General features: G+C 44.4%; 1 protein-coding gene across 3 annotated transcripts in view; it reads right to left on the reverse strand.

Annotated features, from left to right (window-relative positions):
- PUDP (pseudouridine 5'-phosphatase) overlaps positions 1–22,581 on the reverse strand; it is a 174,857-nt gene that overhangs the window by 120,828 nt on the left and 31,448 nt on the right. For 2 of the 3 annotated variants that reach the window (XR_004058446.1, XM_030934723.1), the window contains exon 2: positions 10,578–10,796. Coding sequence is in view for 2 of the 3 variants with exons in the window: in XM_030934723.1 (XP_030790583.1) it covers positions 10,578–10,796 (219 nt within the window). In the remaining variant the exon portion in view is untranslated. The remainder of the gene's footprint in view (positions 1–10,577; positions 10,797–22,581) is intronic. The other variant, XM_030934724.1, reaches the window with a different exon arrangement.

Raw genomic sequence — 22,581 nt, forward strand, 5'->3', positions numbered from 1 at the left:
CTTGATCCCTGTAGCCCTCCCTGCCATTCCCTGTGCTAAGAGTGACTGCTTCTTAGTGGCAGACGGCTGACACACACCCCATGAGTGAAAGCACTGAGAGCATGACATGCAGTGAGTCCTCGATGCTTGTGAGCCAACACGACTGTAGTGGATACCAACAAGGAGAAGGGGCATGAATATCCTTCAGGTGCATGTTTCCTGAACATGGCACAGAGAATGTGTTCTAGGGTTCCAAGGCACTGTCCATCCTAATGAGACTCGAAGCCCCCAACATCCTGGGTAGATCTAACTGGCATAGCCCCAGCACCGAGCTGAGAAATCTGGCCGAGGGGAGGCCAGGAATGACAGGCAGGTGGAGACATGGTTTGTGACATACACACAAATGGGTCCCTCTTCTCTGTGGGGCTCCTGCCACCTACATGTTATACTGCCCCTCAACACTGAGGCTTGCTGCCCAGACTTAGAAAATAATGGATTCTCAGAGCGGCCTATAAATCAAGGGCTATAACTCTTCTGCTGGCTTCCTTCCTGGCCTGGAAGCTGACCTGGGTGCTTTCTGGTTCCTAAAGGTAACAGCTGGCCCTGAAGCCACTGGCATAGGAGACAGAACAAGAGATACGACTGTGTCAGTGTGGACATATGAAAATCTACAGGACTGTAAGGGTGTGAACAGCACAATACCTCCATCACTAAGGAGGACAAACCAAAGCAGCACAGCTTGCTCGCTGAGGTCTTCTGGAAGCTGTCCTTGACAGAAGAATCACGTTAGCACTGCACGGACTAAGGCAACCTTGTAAGTACTCCCAGGCAGGAAGTGCTCTGAGTGCCTTCCCATCCCAAGGGATGTCCAGCATTTCAGGGAGCCTAGGAAAAAGATGTCCTCACTTTTGTTAGACCTACTTCAAAAAAAAAAAAAAAAAAAAAAAAAACACATTGACTAACAATTAAAACATTTGGGATTTCTGTCCCATTAATCTATATGTACTTGCTTTGGATCTTGCTGAATTATGTCAGCGGCCTCATTCCATAAAGGTGCATGTAGGTGAGCGTAGGCGAGCATATCTCTGTGTGCATGTGTGTCTACACACAAACACAGAGGCATCATAAGAAAAGGGCTGAAATGAGGTACCCTAAACAGTTAAACAGTGAGTAACGGTTACCTCCAGGGAGTGGGAGTTAGAGGGGCTTCCAATTTTAATGCTATACATTTTTGTATTGTGTGAAGCAAGTGTAATTGTGTAATTTAAAAAAAAGCCCTCATGTCTGTAATCCCAGCTCTTTGGGAGGCTGAGGAAGGAGGATTGCTTGAGGTAGGAGTTTTGAGACCAGACTGGGAAATATATCAAGACTCTGTCTCTACAAAGAAAAAAAGAAAAAAACCTTAGCTGGGTATGGCGGCATACACTTGCAGTCCTAGCCACACCAGAGGCTGAGGTGAAAGGATTGCTTTAGCCGAGCAGTTCAAGGTTGCAGTGAACTATGATAGCACCACTGCACTGCAGCCTGGGCGACAGAACGAGACTCTGTCTCCAATGGAAAAAAAAGCGTAGCATGATTGTGGTTATTTTTATCCTGAAGGGATATTCTCCCTACTTAAGACCATCCTTTCATTCCTCTAGTGACAAATTTCGTGATGTGAAAAATGATGTGTTTCATGAGACACATTGGGAAGGAAAATCTCCTTTACTGAATCCACTAATTCAAATGCTAATCTTCTCCAGAAAAACCCTCACACACACACTCCAAAGAATGTTCCGTCTGGGCACCTCATGGCCCAGTCAAGGGGGGTGCATGTCTTTAACCATCACCCTGGCCTTCCTCTAGCCCATCTCTTCTAGGCTGCAGGCACTGTGTGCCACAAACCCAGAGGATTCTCCCCAAGTGCAGGTTGCATTCTGACATGCCTCCTTTTAAAAATCCCACTGGTTCTCCCTATCCAGAAAGCAAACATATGAGCTGGGGAATAAGAAGATTAACTCATAGGGGCACAATTCCCCTCTGAAGCTTGTGAGCCATGAGAAGCTTGGCTTCATGCTGTACGGAAGCAAACTCACTGGCTGACTGGAATCCTCCACATGTGCTGTTTTCCTTTTGAAATGGCTTCTCCCATCCGTATCTCTTATGTTCTTGTGGACTCCCATGAGGTCACCCCCTACCCCAGGAGTGGCCAGTGCTCGAAGAATATCTTGCTTTACTTAATTCTATATCCCTTTGGCAACTCTTTCCTGAATTTCTCATTTTGCTATGTAACAATATCCTACCATGGGTTTTCACTTGGACACTGCAGATATACCTGTCCCCTCTCCCCAAACGGATGACATACTCCATTAGGAAAGAGACCTTTCTTCTGTGTCCCCCCGAGCACTCACTCAGCACTACACGCACAAGAATTCAGAGGAAAGAGAGGCAAGTTGTTAGCTGACTTACAGAGGATGAGTGCCTTCCTCCCAGATGCTCCTAATGGAAAGGGTGGGGGTGTATCTGTTAACAGCCAGGAAGACAATGGTGTAAGAAAATAAACAACAACAAAATTAAAAAGAAAAAAAGTAGAAGGATGGAAACAACCATAATTACCTAAGTCAGCCTGAGGAGGAAGGCTTACTTACAAGAGGAAGATACAGCTTGGATAGAAAGAGGACCAGAGCCCATGTCATGTGCATGGTGTCCATGTTATGACTGGGGTGTGCTTTTCAATGAAGCTGAGCAGGGATGGAAAACGACCTTACTAACTCCTCAAAGTGGGATTCAGAGTGAGGACTGGATCGTTCTGGGTTATGAGATGAGATGACAAAAGTGCCTGCTAGGAGCCACTCACCGGGCCAGGTGTAACCACACATGCTCCAAGGTTGTCTTATAGGAATGCCCCAGGTGTTAGTCTGTTTGTGCTGCTGTAACAAAATATCTGGGACTGGACACTTTGTAAAGAACAGAAATGTATTTCTCATACCTCTGAAGGCTGGGAAGGCCAAGATCAAGGCAGCGGCAGGTCTGTCTCTGCAGAGGGCTGCTCCTTGCTTCAGGATGGTACCTTGTTGCTGTACCCTCCAGAGGGGAGGAATGCTATGTCCTCAGGTGACAGAGGAATGGAAGAGCAGGCCTCACCCTCTAGTCCTTTCATGACAGCCCTAATCCCACCTGTGAGGTTCCACCTTCAGGACTTAATCACCTCCTGAAGGCCCCATCTCCTAATCCTATCACAGTGGCAATTAAGTTTCAACATTAGATTTGGGGGACACATTCAGATCATAGTACCCCACAGTGGGCATGTCAGTCAGTACTCCCAATGTCCTGAGGGGACTGGGGCTGGACAGCAGGAGGAGTGCTCAGCTGCAGAGCTGGGACTGGATGCATCCTTTCTACCACACAGGCCACACCTGCTCCCTCCCCTCAGCCACCCAAGGGGAGCCGTGGCAGTGGCAGCCGTCCATGGCTATCCAGAGGGCCAGGGTTCTAGTTTGCTTTTTCTGCTCTAGATGGTCTGAGAGGGTGAAAGTAGAGGGCAGGAAGTTAATGCCAGAGAGCCTGGTGCAGGCGGTGAGGGCCAAGAGATGCAGGGGAGAGCTGGCCAGGCTGAGGAGCACATCTGCAAGGCAGGCTGTCCCTAGGGGCGGGATCACCAGGGACTCGGGGGTGTGGCCTACCTCACTCCTTTCTACTGACCCAGATGCCACGCCCTGGGCTCTTCCTCTAGGAATCTCATGCTTAGTGAAAACACATGGGAAAGGAGGGAGCCAGGACGACAGAAAAAACTCCTGGGGGATTCCACACAATAAAAGGCACCACTTTTCTTCCTATTGGTCTTTGAATCCAAATTAGCCTCGCTGAGTTACACTGAAATGTAGAATTTCATCTATCCCAAGGAATTCATTACTGAAAGGATTTGTTCAAGATACAATGAAGGGAACCAGCATGGGCTATGCTTTAAACAAGATTTTCTGATATCCTAAGTGAAGATTTTTTTTTTTTTTAAGTAATGTGACATACATTTCCGGTTGTAATACGGTACCTATTTTTAAAATCCCTAGAAAACTTACAAGAGATGAACCACATGCATTTTTTCCCCTAAAATTTGTGCCACAATTTAAAAGACAGTTTATTTTCCTAAAATAATTTAAGCCTTGGCTGCCCGACAGTTTACACGGAACCATGAAGCCATATAAGAAATGCCTACAGAACTGCTCAAAAGGATTTCCCACTGAGGACATCATAGGCCCACTCACCTTTTCTTTTTTTTTTTTTTTTCTTTGAGACGGAGTCTCGCGCTGTCGCCCAGGCTGGAGTGCAGAGGCGCAATCTCGGCTCACTGCAAGCTCCGCCTCCCGGGTTTACGCCATTCTCCTGCCTCAGCCTCCCGAGTAGCTGGGACTACAGGCGCCCGCCATCTCGTCCGGCTAGTTTTTTGTATTTTTTAGTAGAGACGGGGTTTCACTGTGTAGGCCAGGATGGTCTCGATCTCCTGACCTCGTGATCCACCCGTCTCGGCCTCCCAAAGTGCTGGGATTACAGGCTTGAGCCACTGCGCCCGGCCCACTCACCTTTTCATAGAGAGGGCCTTCCAGAAACGTGATTATAGCAAACAGGCAGTTGATGTGCAAGTGCATCAGGGCCGTTCTGCCTCATCTTTCAAGTCCATTAGGTCTACCCTGTCTTCTTAGTGGCTAGACTGGCGCAGGCAAAGAGCCCTCCTATACCATGACCAGGCAGACTGGCCTCTGCTTCATAATCAGGGCAAAGATGCACTTCTATACCATAATCAAGCCAAAGACACACCTCTGCACCATAATCAGGGGGCTGATTCCTTGGTGACTGGCCCAGGCAGACATGCCGCCACGTCATAATCAGGCTGATGCCCTGGTTATTGGCCAAGGCAGACACACCCTGCAGCATAATCAGGCTGATTCCCTGGCTATTGGTCTAGGTAGACACATCCCTGCAGCATAATAAGGCTGATGCCCTGGTGACTGGCCAAGGCAGACACCCCCCCTCCCCCACCCACCCCTCCTCTGTCCCCACCCCACTCCAGGCCATCCCCCACTCCACCCCCCCACCCCCCACCCACCAACAGCATAATCAGGCTGATCCCCTGGTGACTGACCAAGGCAGACACACCCCCACAGAATAATAAGGCTGACTCCCTGGTTATTGGCCCAGGTAGTCATGCCCCTGCAGCATAATCAAGCTGATTCCCTGGTGACTGACCCAGGCAGACACCCCCCCACCGCAGCCTAATCACAGCAGACGGGCAGCCCCTGCAGCATGATCAGGGGCTGCTTCCCCTGGTAATCTACCATCCACTCTTGCAATTTAACTTGCTAAATACCTCCTTGGGTTCCCCTGTCGCTCTGAAAGCATGTGAAAAGGAATGATGTTGAATTAAAAAGCCCTCCCTACAGACAGCTTTCCTTTCTAAAGAGCTCAAGGTGATTTCCACAACCTAACATACCTTACCAGAAAATACTTCCAGAAGGAAAAGAAATAAAGTCAAGGGTTATATTATCATCTACAACTTAAGAACAGGAACAAAGTAGTAAGTGAGCAAAACGAACACCTAGAAGAAGGAAGACTACAGCAGCAAGTTTCTCTGAATCTAGTCACCAGAGCAATGACACTATAAGGCCACCTTCCCGGGGGAATTCAGGTTTGGCGCAAATAAAAGAGGAGATGGGAGGAGTGCAAAATGAATAGAAATGAGGTCTCCAAGAATGTTCTTTCAGGACAGAAGATCTACTTTATCTTCATTTTTGTGACTGGTATAATATTGAGCAGAAACCCTAAGGAAGAACACATTTCTGGATCGCAATTAGGCATGGCCTGTCTTTCTGCTCTATACATTCAGTCCAACATTGTCCTCCTCTGGCTTGCTTTCCCTTTAGGTTAAGTATGATTTCTAATAATTTTGTCTTATCCTACACCTAACTCGTTTCAGAATATCAAAGCGGCACATCATCCGACTACTGTCCCTGCACATCATCTGAGCCAGCATCCCAGCATGATTTTAGTTTCTTCTCTCCAGCATTACCTTGTACATTTCTTTATACTCTTCAAGTCTTCTGCATGCTCTGCTCTGTCAAAGCACAGGTAATTGTGTATATGGCATGTACATATGATCACTTTCAAAGAGAGACTTTCAGTATCGAAGTCCCTACTCACAACTGTGCGGCTAGTAAAAGTTAAAATAAGGATATGTATGCGCACACACACACGCACACACAAATCATATGCCAAGAAAAAGGATTTGTCAAGTCAAAAAAAAAAAAAAAGTTAAAGAGGCCAAAAAGTAGTAAAGAAAGAAAAGAGAGCCATCTAGATAAGTTCTGAAGGACTGAACTATCTTTGAAGAACTAGCTCCTTGCTAGTTGTTCACCTTCTATGAGTTTCTATGATTGGCACCTTACTTAATTTGATACCTGCTCGCTTAGAAAGCCAAATGAAGACACTATGTTGATGTGATCACCAAGTAGATTCCATAAAACAGATTCACTAGCACTCCAGCCAAACTACCAGACTCGCTACATAAAACATTTTTTCTTTTTAAGAATTGCAGTAGAACATATTTCAAGTATATCTTAGAATACAGAACAAAAAGTGTAGAAGGAAAACCATGTGAAAGGCTTGGGTAGATATGGAAGAAATAAGACACGTGCATGCCTCATACATCATGAGTGCTTTGTAAAGTCAGAAAAGACACTCGGTCACAGAGTAACTTTATGGACAAACCTTAGCTACATTAACTACAACAACAACAACAACAACAACAACACTCATATGACTAAAATCAGAAATGCAAGAGGCAACACTACAACCAATGCCACAAAAATAATTAAAGGAGAATACCATTTGTTGGCATATCCTTTGATAACAAATTGGATGACCTAAAAGAAATAAAAGAATTCCTAGAAACACACAACCTACCAAAACTGAATCATGAAGACAGAGAATCCCTGATGATTTTGAGAAGGGGGAAAAAAATGAAGACATAGAAAATCTTAACAGATCTGTAAGTAGTAAGGAGACTCAATCAGTAATAAAAGAAAAACTCCCCACAAAGAAAAGTCCATGACCAGATGGCTTCACTGGAGAACTCTACCAAACATGTAAAACACTATACGAAAAAGAAAATACAGATCAATATCCCTGATGAATACAGATTTAAAAATCTACATAAAATCTTAGCAAACAATTCCACAGCAAATTGAAAGGATCATATACATGAACAAGTGAAGTTTACTCCTGGAATGCAAAAATGGTTCAACATATGAAACCACATTTACAGAATAAGGAACCAAAAACAAAAAAACCTCAATTGATGCAGAAAGAAAACGCATTTGAAAAGCTCCAACACCCTTTCATGATTAAAAACATTCAAATTAAGGATAGAAAAAAAAAAAAAAACTACCTCAACATATTAAAGGCCATATATGAGAAGTTCACAGCTAATAGCATTCTCAATGAAGACTAAAGCTTTTCTTCTAAGTTCAGGAACAAAACAAAGTGACACACTCTTGCCACTTCTAGACACCATAATGATGGAAGTCTCAGCCAGGCAATTACGCAAGAAAACACAACAAAAGGCATCCAAAGTGGAAAGGAAGAAACAAAATTATCTTTGTTCACAGACTACATGATCATATACATATAAATCACTACAATTCGACATATTAAAAAAACCCCAAAATTGTTAGAACCAATAAACCAATTAAGCAAAGTTGTAGAATACACATCAAACAAAAATCAGTTGCATTTTAATATACTAACAATGAACAAGTTGAATAGAAAATTATAAACAACCCCATTTATAATAGCATCAAAAGAATAAAATACCTATAAATAAGAGAGGTGAAGGACCTGTAAACTGAAACTACAAAACAAAACACTACTGAAAGAAAGACACAAATAAATTGAAAGACATCTTATGCTCATGGATGGGAATACTTAATATTGTTAAGACATTCATACCATGCAAAGCAATCCTACAGATTCAATATAATCCCTATCAAAATTCCAGTGGCATTTTGAGCAGAAATAGAGAAATACATCCTAAAATTCATAAAAAATCTCAAGGGATCCCAAATAGCCATAACAATCTTGAAAAAGAACAAAATCAGAGGTCTCACACATCCTGATTTCCAAACATATTACAAAGCTACATTCATCAAAACAGTGCAGTACTGGCCTACATACTAAAAGAATAGAATAGATACCCCAGAAATAAACTCTCACATATTTGTCAAATAATCTTCAATGAGCCAGCCAAGACTACTCAATGGGGAAAAGATAAGTCTCTTCAACAAATAGTGCTGGGAAAACTGGATATCCACATGCAAAAGAATGAAGCTAGATTCTAATTAACACCATATACAAAAATTAACTCAATATGGATTAAAGTCCTGAATGTAAGACCTAAAACTAAAACTCCTAGAAGAAAACATAAGTTAAAGTTTCATGAAATTGGAATTGGCAATCATTTATTGGCTATGACACCAAAAGCACAGGTAACAAGAGCAAAATTAGACAAATGAGATGACATTTGTCAAATTAATCTAATCAAAAACATATGCACACCAACAACTAAGTGGAAAGGGAGCCAGAATGGGAGAAAATGGTCATAAGTCACATGTCTGATAACAGCTTAACATCCAAAATACATAAGGAACTCCTACAATATAAAAACAAAAACATAAAAATTAAAAATAAGCAAAGGATGTGCACAGGCATTTCTTCAAAGATAATACGGAAATGGCCAACAAGCAAATGAAAAGATTCTTGCCATCCCCAGTCATCAGATATGCAAATCAAAACCATAAAGAGATATCAACTCACACCCATTAGGATGACTACTATCAAAAAAACCCAGGAAATGACGAGTGTTGATGAGAATGTGGAGGAATTGGAACCCTTGTAGATTTCTGGTGGGAATATACAATGGTGTAACAACCATGGAAAACAATATGGTGATCACTCAAAAAATTAATAATTATCATCGTATCCAGCAATTCCACTTCTGGGTATATCCCGAGAGAATAGAAAGCAGGATCTCAAAGAGATATTTGTACACTCATGTTTATATAAGCATTATCCACAAGAACAGCCAAGGCGTGGATGCAACCCAAATGTCCCTCAACAAATGAACTATGAATAAACAAAACGTGGTCTAACATACCATAGAATATTGTTCAGCCTTAAAAAGGAAGAAAATCCTATCACATGCTGTAACATGGATGAACCTTGAGGGCATTATGCTAAGTGAAATAAACCAATCAAAAAAGATAAATACTATACGATTCTACTTATTTGAGGTACTGAGAGTAGTCAAAATCTTAGAAACAGAAAGTAGAATGGTGGCTGCCAGGGGCTGAGGGCAGGGCGAAATGGGGACTTGTTCAATGAGCACGAAGTTTCAGATTTGCAAGATGAAAAATTTCTGGAGGTCCACTGTATAGCAATGTGAATAGACTTAACACTACTGAACCACACAATTTAAAATAGGTAAAATGGTAAATTTTAGTGTGTGTGTCTGTGACCTACTACAATTAAATTTTTATATAGTAACTGTATGGATGTGTTTCACCAAGACTTGTCAGGGTAACTTCATGTGCAAATGGTGCAGAAAGACACTAGATGCAGAGAACTGAGTATCACGGTGCTTGTACCCATGCCTGAGATTCACAAACACTACCATTTGCAGTGGATGCAGACAGAGTGATTACAAAGGGTGTGTGTTTGTATGTGTGCGTGTGCTGCCTAGGAATAGTCAATCCACATGTTTGGACATGTGTATAAATATAAATAATAACATACATTTCAAAAGTAGGTATGCTTCGTATTAGTATCATTTTAAATCCAAGATTACTCACACAACTGCTGTTTTTTTCTCCCCTAGCACCGGGAATTCTAAAGACAGAGTATTCATCCTGTTGTCCCAGAAGAATCTTCAAATAGTCTATTTTCAAGGTCTGTAATCTAGATCATTCTTGAACAAGGAGCAGCAGGCAAGCCCGTTCTGATTGAATGTCAGTTAACAAGCATGAAGGGAACAAAGTTGTCTTTCCTTTCCAAAGAAAACTGGATACAAGTAAAGAAAGGGCTGAACGGCATACAAACACACAGGCTAAAAATGAATTCGACTTTTTACTTTTCTTTTTTTTAAAATTAAGCATCTTTGGAGAGATTTAGCTGCTTATCAATTTGTTAAAGTTTGAATAGTTGCTGAAATACTAATCCTATATCTGATTTTGAAAAGAAAAAGGCTAAACCATCTATTAAGGTAAACTTTGAAGACATTCTGTCATTAACATAATCTTTATATATAGTAATATAAACAATACTCAAATGTTTTTGGAACCCAGAAATCACTGAAACTAACGCATATTATTTTAAGAAGCTTTTAAAGAGAAAATTGAATCACAGCATCCCACGGCATCAGCCAAACTCTTTCAGGAGCACCAGGAGGGACTTAGTTTCTAGACTAAAGAAAAGAGGACAAGCTAAGCATGCCCTACGCTAGACTTTAAAGGTGATTTACAAAACCATTGCTAATATTCAGAAACATAATCCTGCAAACAGCGAGGCAACCGCACCTGGCATGAGCGCAGCCGCGGGGAACATTTCCTTTAACTTCGTTTGGCTTTCTTCCACCAGCTCCTCTTTGGACATCGGGAGCTGCAAGACATCTATTATAATCTGTGCCGCCTCTAATGCCTTCTTACCCATAACCAGGGACTTTACATCCCAGCTGTATTTCTTGTCATAGCGATCACATATTTCTTGAAACACCACTGAATACAGTCGTTCAGTATCTGCAGGAAAAAAAAAGACAAAGAGATTTTTAGAGTGCATACTGTATCAACAGTAAGTTTGTATTAGGTCAGCATAAACATACACTGTGTAGGTCGCATTCCATCAATAAAGGCTTTTGTGGAGACCTAAGTGAACAGGAGAAAGGTTTGTAGGTCATTCTCACTAAATTATACCATGAGCAGCCTCCTCTCAAGGCTGCTGGAGTTATGCCTGGAGTTGTGATTTGGAAACTTAGAACTCAGGAGAGAAATGAAATCTGTATGATTGTGTTTTCTGTTTAAATGTACATATTTGAATGTAAATACATACTTGGAATGGTCAATTCCATCCGACAGCACAACGCATCATTACTTGGTGTTCCCAACAACATGGAAGCCAGAACCAGTTGACAAAGTCCACTGCATGGCCCACTAGTATTAAGGACATTTCCACTGCCCAGTGGGATGAATCCCCACCATGCCTGGCCAGGATGCTGCTGTGAAGCTCCCAGGTGAGAAGAGAACATTTAATACATAGGCTGTGTCACAGGATGGTGAAAGCTGACCTCAGAATTAACTCCCGGCTTGGCACTTACTCGGAGCACAGCCTCAGAAACATAGTGGGCCTGCAGGTGCCCGCTTTCCTCATGCTTACACAAGGTGAACAGGAATACTGCTAATAATAGTACCAGTACCACTACCATAGGCTACATTATACTACCTACAATATAATAACTAGTACTAGCTCACACCCATTTCTATTCATGTGTTTTTTCTGTATGTATATTTAACATATACATAATATCAATTGCACTCATATTACCAATAAGAATACTACCAAGGATGCTACTACAGCGAAATAATCCTACTTTACAGAATGAATACTTCAGGGCACATAAGTAACATTCTAGTGCCAGCCACATAGAGCACGTTTCTTACACACTAGCTGTCTTCCCCACTCTTACTGTCTCCAGTGTGGGCCTAGAAAGATTACTTTACTGAAGAACCAACTAACTGACCTGCTAGGAGGCATTATTCACGAAAAAAGAAATACTTCGACACAGAGGAATGCCTACCAAGTAGAATTTCAAAACCAGGTAAGCTCCATGGAGCTGAGTGCTGCCTGGTGACAATCCCCCAAGGCTGCAGTGAAGGCAGAAGGTTGTTCCGAGGCCTGGGCAGAGCCCTTTGTCTTCCAGTCTGCAGCGGCACAGAGGCAGTGTCTGAACCTGAGAGGCTGGGAATAGCCCTGCTCACACCTGATTTAAAAAGAAGACACACGGACGCGTCTGACAAAAATCTGGATTCAAATTCAGTTAGGAGACTGACCACCTGTTCTAGATTTAGCACTGAAGCCTTCCCACGGGGCATGGAGCAGCATTAGCAGGATGTAGTCTACCCTGAATCTGTACAGCTGGACCCAACAAGAAGTCCTGAAAAGAGCAGGTGATCTCAATGGCCTTTAACGGTCCCACAATGACATGAAAAAATATAATAATCATCCCTAAATACTACCTTTTTTCCCTGTAAGATAGTATCTGGGAGACCCAGGACACACTGAGGGAAGTAATGTGTACGCACAGAGAAGGCTGTGTGTATCCAAGAGGCATATAAGTCTTCATACTCCTATGTATGTTCACATGCTTACATGCACATAGGCATGCATGCTTGTCTGTAATTGCCTCGATGCATTTTGAAAGTTGGCAGGGTATGAACTGCGATTAAAAGAGAGTTAAGGGCTGGGCACGGTGGCTCACGCCTGTAATCCCAGTACTTTGGGAGGCCAAGGCAGGATTGCCTGAGCTCAGTAGTTCAAGACCAGCCTGGGCAACATGGCAAAACCCCGTCTGTATTAAAAATACAAAAAACTAGCTGGGCGTGGTGGCACATGCCTGTAATCTCAGCTACTCAGGAGGCTGGGGCAGGAGAATCGCTTGAACCCGAGAGGCGGAGGTTGCAGTGAGCCAAGATCGTGCCACTGCACTCCAGCCTGGGCAACAAGAGTGAAATTATGTCTTCAAAAAAAAAAAAAAAATCTGCTCCTCCCAGACAGGCATGCAGAGGGCTGCCTGCACCACAGGGCGGGCTTCACTGTGTCACACGTGGATGAGGCCGGGAAGGTCTCTTGTGAGCCACTGCAATGGTAGGGCCATCTGTGCTTTGTCTCCTGCATCTTTCTCACAGAAGGTGAATGGTCATCTGTGTAGACACAAGGCCTGGGCAGTCAACCACATCCACTACCTATATGCAAAAATCCTGAATGAACCAAGGGCAGAATGCTGCTGTCTTGAGAAAAAAAGTTTTCCGTATGGCCCTGTACCCTGTCCCTTCAGTAGCATCCAAACTGCATCTCTTGACTGTACCTGCAGTATCGGCTAGGGCTCTTGCCGCCTTGTACTCAGAGGACTGGGCTCACTGATTGCTTTGGCTGCCATGGTGTGGACTTCGCCTCTGTGCATGCTTCTCTCCCGGTCCCAGTACTTGCCTGGGGAACTCTCTGGCTCTTCCTCCTGGGATAGGGCTGAGGCTGGGCCCAGTCCACCCTGTGGACACTGTGGACACTGGGGACCAGGAGAGGCTGGTTGTTGTGGACTGGGCTCTTCCTTGGGCTTTTGGGTGGCCCCTGCCCTGCACTCCCCATCTTCCTTCCTCCTCCTGTGCACTGACCCCCTCTGTGGCCCTCTTTCCTGCAGCAGACCCTGGGTTGTCTGCCTCCTGATGTATGCTCTGGCTTTGACTGCTACCAGCAACAAGAAGAGCCCTCCTCTGTTCTTTCTCTGCTTTTCTTGGCAAATCCACCTACAGCTGCATGTGCAGGTGCCATTTCATTTTCAGCACTATAATATTTTTCTCCTTTTCCACCACAAGCTGTATTTTTATTTATTTATTTTTTGTTTGTAGACATGGGGGGGGGGGGGGGGGCTTGCCTTGTGGCCCAGGCTGGTCTCAAACTCATGGCCTCAAGTGATTCTCCGGCCTCGGTCTCCCAGTGTTGGGATTATGGCATGAGCCACTGCACCTGGCCACAAGCTGTATTTTATTAAGTTTGCTGTAAAACACACCAAACAAACCTCAGAACCTCCACCCTTCAGGATACTGCAGATTGTGAAGGCCCGATCCCTGAATGGAGGGGTCAAAGCCCTTTAGGGGAGTACAAAAGACAGGACTCTCAGAAAAGTTCCTGGGCTGGTTTGTAGAAGTCGAAGTTCAAGTAACAACCTGAGTAACTCAAGGCTTCCTGGATCCCATCCTGCACTCAGTCTCCCTACAGAAGCCGCAGAACAGAAGGAAGGGCTGGCCCACCCTCCTTCTCAACAGCTGAGCGGTGAAAAGCCTCCTCTAAGGGAGGGTTACCCAGGCATGAGTGCTCCTTTTATTTTCTTCTTCTCTGTGAGGGGGAGAAAGAGCCAGGGCTCTCAGGGCAAGGAGGTGGACGGATTGGCAGTGAGGCGGCACATTTTACTTCCTTGAGTGTTTGTTCTGGCAGTTGAGAGAGGAAGACTGACAAAAGGAAACTGCAGGCATCGAACAAGTGAGACACCACTGTCGGGTGTGAAAAGCCAAGCGAAGGAACAGAGGCCAGGCAGGACGAAGGAGGTGCTCCACGGAACCGTGGCTAAGGCGAGTGTGCGAGCAGGAAGAAAGGAGTGTGGACAAAGGCAGAAAAACAGCTGTATCCTCTAAAAATGCTTTCAACAGTGTTTGTTTAAAGCTTAAAATGTCATGGAGCTTTTAATTTAAAAGATACAGAACTGTGGGATTATAAATCTGTAGGGGACCGTGCAGACAGACACTTTTCCTCACCATTTAGATAAAATCATCCTAAATCCGTGGAATAAGAAAGGATCTAAACAAGTAATTAAACTCCTTAGATCAAATGATGACTACAGCCGTTGATGATGGCACAATTAAAGGGACAGCGTTGTGAACGAAAAAATGCTGAAATAAGATAAAGGAGCATAAAACACTTGCATCAGGCCATCAGATGCATATTCTTCCCTGCGTACTAACAAGCTTGCAGCTTTTAACATTGCTTCAGTGTCCTTTTTACCAGGAAAGGTCATGTTGTTTTTAACATGCTAGGGCCACATACACTACTACCTTCCTTAGGTGAATTAGAAAATATCCCTTGTGACTGTGACCACTCCCCTGCCCTCAGCTGGAATCTCTGTGGCATGTTTAGAGTAGCTTCTATAGTAGCTGCAAGGGCAGCATGGGGAGGGGGACAGCCTGGCAGGAAGGTGGAAGCTCTGAAGAAGCTACAGGGTGCCCCAGGCTGGGGCCCAAAGACTGACGGGTGTTTTCATCCTCAGAGGCAGCCTGAGTTCCCGGGGGCTCATGAGAGGCATTGCGGCTAAAATTAATTCAACTGTTACAGAAGCCCTGCGCCTGGAGGAAGCCTAGGCCCGTGGCCTGTAGGTTTCTGTCTAAGGTGGAGAGTAGGTAATTGCTGCAAATCAAGTAACATATTTTATAACTGAAAATGTATCTTAAATGCTCACTAAGTCCACCCCTGAGGCACAGTGGTCGATGTTTTACCCAACAAAGATATAAAAAGCGAGGGTTTCTCCCCAGCTGCTCTCTCAGGAAGCTGTACCTGCTTACCATGCAAATGGAGACCTATCTTCAATTTTATAACTGTGAGTTGCGTTATCTAAGGGCAAAACACCTTGAGCCAACTGTCATTAAGGCACACATACAGTAATACGGTTTGGCTGTGTCCCCACCTAAATCTCATCTTTGTTACGCGCATCCCTGTGAAGAGACCACCAAACAGGCTTTGTGTGAGCAATAAAGCTTTTTAATCACCTGGGTGCAAGCAGACTGAGTCCGAAAAAGGAGTCAGCAAAGGGAGATTAAGGGTGGGGCAGTTTTATAGGATTTAGGTAGGTACTGGAAAATTACAGTTAAAGGGGGTTTTTCTCTTAGCGGGCAGGGGTGGGGGTCACAAGGTGCTCAGTGGGGAGCTCCTGAGACTCACTGTCCAGGAGAAGGAATGTTACAAGGTCAACTGATCAGTTAGGGTGGGGCAGGAACAAATCACAATGGTGGAGTGTCATCAGTTAACGCAGGAACTGGCTATTTTCACTTTTTGTGGTTCTTCCCTTGCTTCAGGCCATCTGGATGTATACATGCCAGTCACAGGGGATATGATGGCTGAGCTTGGGCTCAGAGGCCTGACAATCTCAAACCGTAATCCCCAAGTGTGGAGGGAGGGAGGTGATTGGATCAGTGGGTGGTTTCCCCCATGCTGTTCTCGTGATAGTGAGATCTCACGAGATCTGAAGGTTTTATAAGTGTTTGCAAGTGCCTCCTTTGACCCTCTTTCTCCTGCTGCCTTGCCTTCTGCCATGACTGTAAGCTTCCTAAGGCCTCCCCAGCCATGTGGAACTGTGAGTCAATTAAACCTCTTTCCTCTATAGAATACCCAGTCTCAGGGAAGTTCTTTACAGCACTGTGAGAATGAACTAACATTAATACATATGGGAAGGCCTGATTTTGCCCCTACCCCCGGGTTCATACAAGACCTAGGGCTTGCATGAGACCTGCAGAAAACTCCCAGCTCAGCTGCACGCCCTGGGACAAGTTTCTTAGCCTGTCTGACATACGATGTTTACTGGAGAAATGTATTTAATAGCCGCTGACCTGCAGAGAGGGGGTGGCCTTAAAGCTGGGGGCGGGGCGGGGGTGGGGGGAGATTCTTTAGGCGTGGGAGGTGGCAGGCAGCCCAGGCAGTGAAGCCAGGCCCTGTAAAGCCCAGTGGCCTTTCGGGAAACCCCAGCTCTGCAGCTTTCTAGCCGGAAACTCTGGAAGCTAGCAGCCTTGGGTAAAGCACCTATAAAATGAGGATCCTAGTCATACTGCATGTCTTATAAGCCTGCTGTGCCTTGGCTTGCACACCTCTAAAATGGGATCCTAATGACGTACTCATGCCACACACCTTCCAGGCGGTTGCGTCCATGGAGTAAAATAATCTGTGTTGTGCTCTGAGTGCTTGGCCCAGAATTACCTCTGAGCATCAACATATGGAATCATTAGGGAATGCTTTTGTTAACTGTGAGTTACGGGGAATTGACAAGATCTGCTGTCTCTCTTAACAGCAACGCTCTAATAACAGCAAACAGCTGTTGAACTTGAGAAACTAAAGTGCCTCCTACCAAATATTTTGCTTAAAAAACAAACAAAACAACTATAAATTATTTGGAATTCACCAATACGTCACACCTGCTAGGCACATTAAACCAGCTTCACAAACACTTCTTAATTGCCGGGGCTGCAGAGCAACACAGCCTCTGTTCCCAATTCCATAACCCCAAAGCTTCTGAAAACGCTGCAAAATCTGTACTGGGCTGGCATGAGGTGGCTTTAATGGTCCACATTTATCATACTTAGTGCAACTCTTCAAGCACTTCCCTAAAGAAATACTAATGGATTTGATTACGGGTGCTGCCTGAGAACCCCCGAGAACGTTATGTGTCATGGAACATATGAATTCTAATACCTTTTAAAAATAACCTATATTTAAATACATCTGGCTCCACAGATTTTGGGTAAGGGATTATGAACCCAAGTTTGTGACTGCTTACTTATGAAGTCACACTTTGTGCATCTTGCACAACTGAATCTACTTAATGCTTTTTTTCCCCAAAACTAATCTTGATATATCTTGAACATACTTTTTATTATTCCCAATTACAAAAAAGAGAAAAATCTAAAGCCAGTGTTTTGTGTTAGATAGGCTAGGTCCTTAAAGACACAAAATAAACTACAGAAAGGCTGATCCTGAGTTAGAATCGTCACAATCTGACAGTTATAAAGATGTTAGCTGATTATGTGAGTGCACGTTTTAAGAGTTCAGCTTTTCTTAGACAAGGTCTCACCTGAGTGTAGTAGGGTGATCACATCCCACTGCAGCCCTGACCTCCCGGGCTCAAGTGATCCTCCCACCTCACCCTCCCAAGTAGCTGGGGCTACAGGTGTGTGCCACCACACCAGGCTGATTTTTAATATTTTTGGAGAGACAGGGTCTCCCTATGTTGCCCAGGCTATTCTTGAACTCCTGGCCTGGAGTGATCCTCCCACTTCGGACTCCCAAAGTGCTGGGATTACAGGCGTGAGCCACGGTGCCCAGCCAAGAGTACAGCTTTTCACTGATCATGTTACAAAAGAGGTTTGTTCAAAAAGATTAAAGCCCGTGTCCTAAGTAGACCCCTCAGATGCTTCTTTCCCAGCTTGTACTTCCTTCTGTTCAGCTGGGGCAGCAGTGGAGGGGCAGGACTGCCTACAGGCACAGGTCCAGCAGCCCCCACGCTGCTGCAAAGGAGGCTCCCAATGTTGACTCTGGCTGGGGCAATGGTACAGGGGCAGAGTGCCTGTAGGTACAGGTCCACCAGCCCCCATGCTACCAAAAAGGCTCCTGATGTGGACACTGGCCAGGCCCTTGCAAACAGGCCAGGCCCAAAAGGTTCACCATTTATACTAGCTGCTTTAATGAGGGCGATGGTCTTATGTGATGGTCACCACACAGCAGTGTAGAATGAGTGCTGAATAGATGCAAGTGAGCTTGAACAAAGATGGAGGCCATGGTGCAGGCAAGTGTGGGGCTGGCACCACTGGGCAGGGTGCTAGTCACCCAATGAGTGACAGCTTCACAACAAGGCCTTAGCTTCCTCGGAAGGGCTAAGCACCTTAGTGGAAGCTGAGGAAAGCGGGTCAGCGGTGTTTTTGAATGTGTACAAAACATTTTAAAGTGAAGTTGCTTTAATTAAAAAACCCAGCATCTAGTACATTTTGATAGAAGTGGTGGTGTCATTTTTCTAAACCATTTTGACAGTTCATAGTAGGTAATCAGTAATTGTTGAATTTATTTAAAATGTAAACCCACGAGTTTTGTTAATCTAAGATATTCTACTGCTTGTTTCCTAAACACCTTGATTCTCGAAATGAGGTCCCTAGACCAGAAGCATCAGTATGAAGTGAGATGCTGTCCAACTACATATTCTTGGACTCTGTCTTATTCCATTTTCTGTTGCTTATTAACAGAATGCCTAAAACGTGGTAATTTATGAAGACATTTATTTCCTACAGTTATGGAGACTGAGAAGTCCAACCTTGAGAGGACACATTTTGGGAGGGCCTTCTTGCTGGTGGGGACTCCATGGAGTCCCGAGGCAGCACAAGGCATCACAACTTGAGGGAGCTGACTGTGCTAGCTCAGGTCTCTCTCTCTCTTTTTTTTTTTTTTTTCTTTTCTTTTTGAGACGGAGTCTCGCACTGTCGCCAGGGTTGGAGTGCAAAGGCGTGATCTCAGTTCAATGAAACCTCTGCCTCCCAGGTTCACGCGATTCTCCTGCCTCAGCTTCCTGAGTAGCTGGGATCACAAATGCACACCACAATGCCCGGCTAATTTTTTGTAGAGGTGGGGTTTAGTAGAGATAGGGTTTCACTATGTTGGCCAGGCTGATCCCAAACTCCTGACCTCAGGATCTGCCTGCCTCAGCCTCCCAAAGTGCTGGGATTACAAGTGTGAGCCACAGTGCCCAGCCTCTTTCTCTTCTTACAAAGCCACCAGTCCCACTCCTTTGATAACCCATTCATCCAATAACTCATTAATCTATTAATCCATGAAAGGGTCCATTCATGAGGGCAGAGCCTTCGTGACCCAACACCTGTTAGAGGCCCCACACCTCTCAATACTGCCACACTGGGGATTAAGCTTCAACATGAGTTTCAGAGAGAACAAACATTCAAACCACACAGCAGGCCCTACCCCAGAGCTGCAGAATCAGAAACGGGGGTGGGGCCCAGCAATGTGTGTTTTTCAGAGCCCTCAGTGATTTGAATGTGTGCTCAAGTGGAGGGCCACTGACCTGGCATTATGTTTTCATGGAAGACTTCTGCTCTATAAAGTTGTGATTTTAAAAATATATCAATCTTAACTAAGAAGTGTTTAATTGTACATATACAAATGTACAAATAAGTACAAATTAAAGAATAAACAATCTATGATGACATTCATCCCAGTACGTACTTTCCTTTATATTGTACCCTATTATGATTTAGTTACATTTCTTTTCCTATTTCCTTCTGTCACCCCCAAATCAGACTTATGTTAATGTGTTTGTAATGAAAGCAAGATTTAAAAATAAGGACCCTTAAATATGCCCCATTCTTTCTCAAGTTAACTGCAGCAAACGTTCCAATAAATTGGAGTTCTCAGTTAATCACAGTTAATTAGGTCTGCATCAAATGAGATGTAGAATTCAGCGAAAGTTATGCACAGCATTCTCAGACATGACCAGCGTAAAGCACTTACAAAGACACGCCCTAATAAGCTAGCTGTTTTAAAGAAACATGCATCTTGGAATAAAAACATTGACAACTTAATGGAACATACTATATGCAAGGATTATTTAATTGGCTCAACTCTCTTAAATGGAAATCAAGAAAAAAACATTTTCTATCTAGGCTGGAATCATTACATATGAAATCACAGTTGTCCTTGGTGACCTTCTTTTGAGAATAACTACTGAAACTTGTACACCACTATATATATATATGTTCTAACAGAAGATCCAGATCCTCCTTTTCTTCTACTGAAAGCATTTTCAGTTTTATGAAAGATATTGGAAAATAAGGGTCCATTTCCAAAAACCAACTTTCAGTCAGTAGCACAGCAATCCTAAAAATTGAGCTTTGAACTACCTAAGCTTGGAAACTCAGCCCTTCACAGGAGAAGGGTTTCAGCTTTCTGAAATGGCTACTTTTGATATCTGGGGTTGCCTTGGGCTTTTTTTGACCTTCTTACACAGCCAAGCTTACTTAATAATCCCCAGAACCCAAACCGCAAAAACTGTTCTGAAAGGTCGCTGTGGGCAACAGCTTTTTCACATTGCTCTCTATGCTCCTGGCACACAGCACAGAGCCCACATCCTGTTGGCAGTGCTATTTCACTTCACTCCCAGAGTCACGTCCACGCACATGGCTGCAAGGGGGAGCTGGCCTGAGCCTGCAGTGAGGAGTGAGGCCAAACCACACCACCTCTTTGCATGGACTGGAAGAGTCTATCTGCTCAAAGCATCCTAGTGTCATAGGAAGGCATTATTACATTTGTGGGAAGGCAAGAGAAGCCCACGAAAAGACCAGATTCTGGTAAATGAAGACGCACTGAGTTATAAAGGTAACTGTACATGTGTGAAGGTAAATGAAAATCTCCTCAAATGAGAATGAGCAGAGGCTGTTCATTCAGAGATTGCATAGCAAGAGAGTTGGACACCAGCACTCGCCTGGCAGAAGCTCAAATGCAGGTGGGGGAATGGGAAAGCTTTACAGTGGGAAAAGGGAGGCTTCAGGTGGGCCCTGACTGGAGGCTGTTGTCATGGAGGCTGGGGGTGGCTCACTAGAAGTTAGGCATCCCATGGGATTGGCTTGGGAAACATTTTGGCTCTCTGGCTGGTGGTGGAAACTCTGCAGGCATGCCTGATACAATGAAGTCCCTTAAAGGAGATAGTCATGAGCTGGCCAAGGACCCCGGGCCGCCAGCTACACTCATGGGATGAGTGTGGCTGCCCTCCTACCATGGCCTGCCTCCTGGTTTCTTCTCAGCCTCCTTGGCCATCCGTTAGCAAACCCTTAGCATGTTCCCAGGTGGATGGTGGGCCAGGCACTTCTCTCGGGGTCCCCTGCCCTGCTCAGTGTCATTCACCATTCCACATTCCATAGGCACTCCTGCATCCCTTACCACATGCCCTTGCCCAGCCTTTGGTAACAACCAATCAGAATGAACTGATCCCCATGCCACCTCTACACCAAAAACCCTGCATCAGGTCACTGTTTATGAGGAGAAACTGCAATGGTCAGTAATAGAGTTTGTATATTTATTCCCTCCCAAATCTCATGCTGAATTGTAACCCCCAATGTTGGAGGCAGGGCTTGACGGGAGGTCAACTGATCATGGGGGCAGATCCTTCGCTTGGGCCATCCCCACCTTGGTGATGAGTGAGCTCTTGCTCTGAGTTCACATGAGATCTAGTGGTTTAAAAGTGTGTGGTACCTCCCCCACAACTCTCTCTCGCTCATGCTTTTGTCATGTTACATGCCTGCTCCTGCTTAGCCTTCCACCATGATTGTAAGTCTCCTGAGGATGCCCCCGAAGCAGCTGCCACTATGCTTCCTGTATAACCTGCAGAAATGTAAGCCAATTAAACTGCTGTTCTTATAAATTATCTAGACTCAGACATTTCTTTAAAGCAATGCAAGCATGGTCTAATACAGAAAACTGGTACCAGAAGTGGTGTGTTGCTACAAGGATACCTGAAAATACGGAAGTGACTTTGGAATTGGGTAACAGGCAGAGGTTGAAAGAGTTTGGAGGGCTCAGAAGACAACAGGAAGATGAGAGATAATCTGCAGCTTCCTACAGAACCGTTAAATGGTTGTGATCAAAATGCTGATAGTGATATGGATGGTGAAGTCCAGGCCGACAAGGTCTCACATGGAAATGAGAAACTGAAAACTGGAGGAAAGGTCACGCATGTTATTTCTTAGCAAAGAACTTGGCTGCATTCTGTTCATGCCCTAGGGTTCTGTGGAAGTTTGAACTTCAGGGTAATCATTTAGGTTATCCAGCAGAAGAAATTTCTAAGCAGCAAAGCATGCTATATGTAACCTGGCTTCTTCTAACAGCTTATGCTCAGATGCAGAGGCAAAGAAATGACAAAGTTGGAAGTTATATTTAAAGGGAAGGTAGAGCAAAAAAGTTTAGGAAATATGCTTCCTGGCCATGTGGCAGAGAAAGAAAAAGCTT

This window comes from Rhinopithecus roxellana, chromosome 7 (assembly GCF_007565055.1).
Source record: "Rhinopithecus roxellana isolate Shanxi Qingling chromosome 7, ASM756505v1, whole genome shotgun sequence".
NCBI classification, from domain to species: Eukaryota; Metazoa; Chordata; class Mammalia; order Primates; family Cercopithecidae; genus Rhinopithecus; species Rhinopithecus roxellana.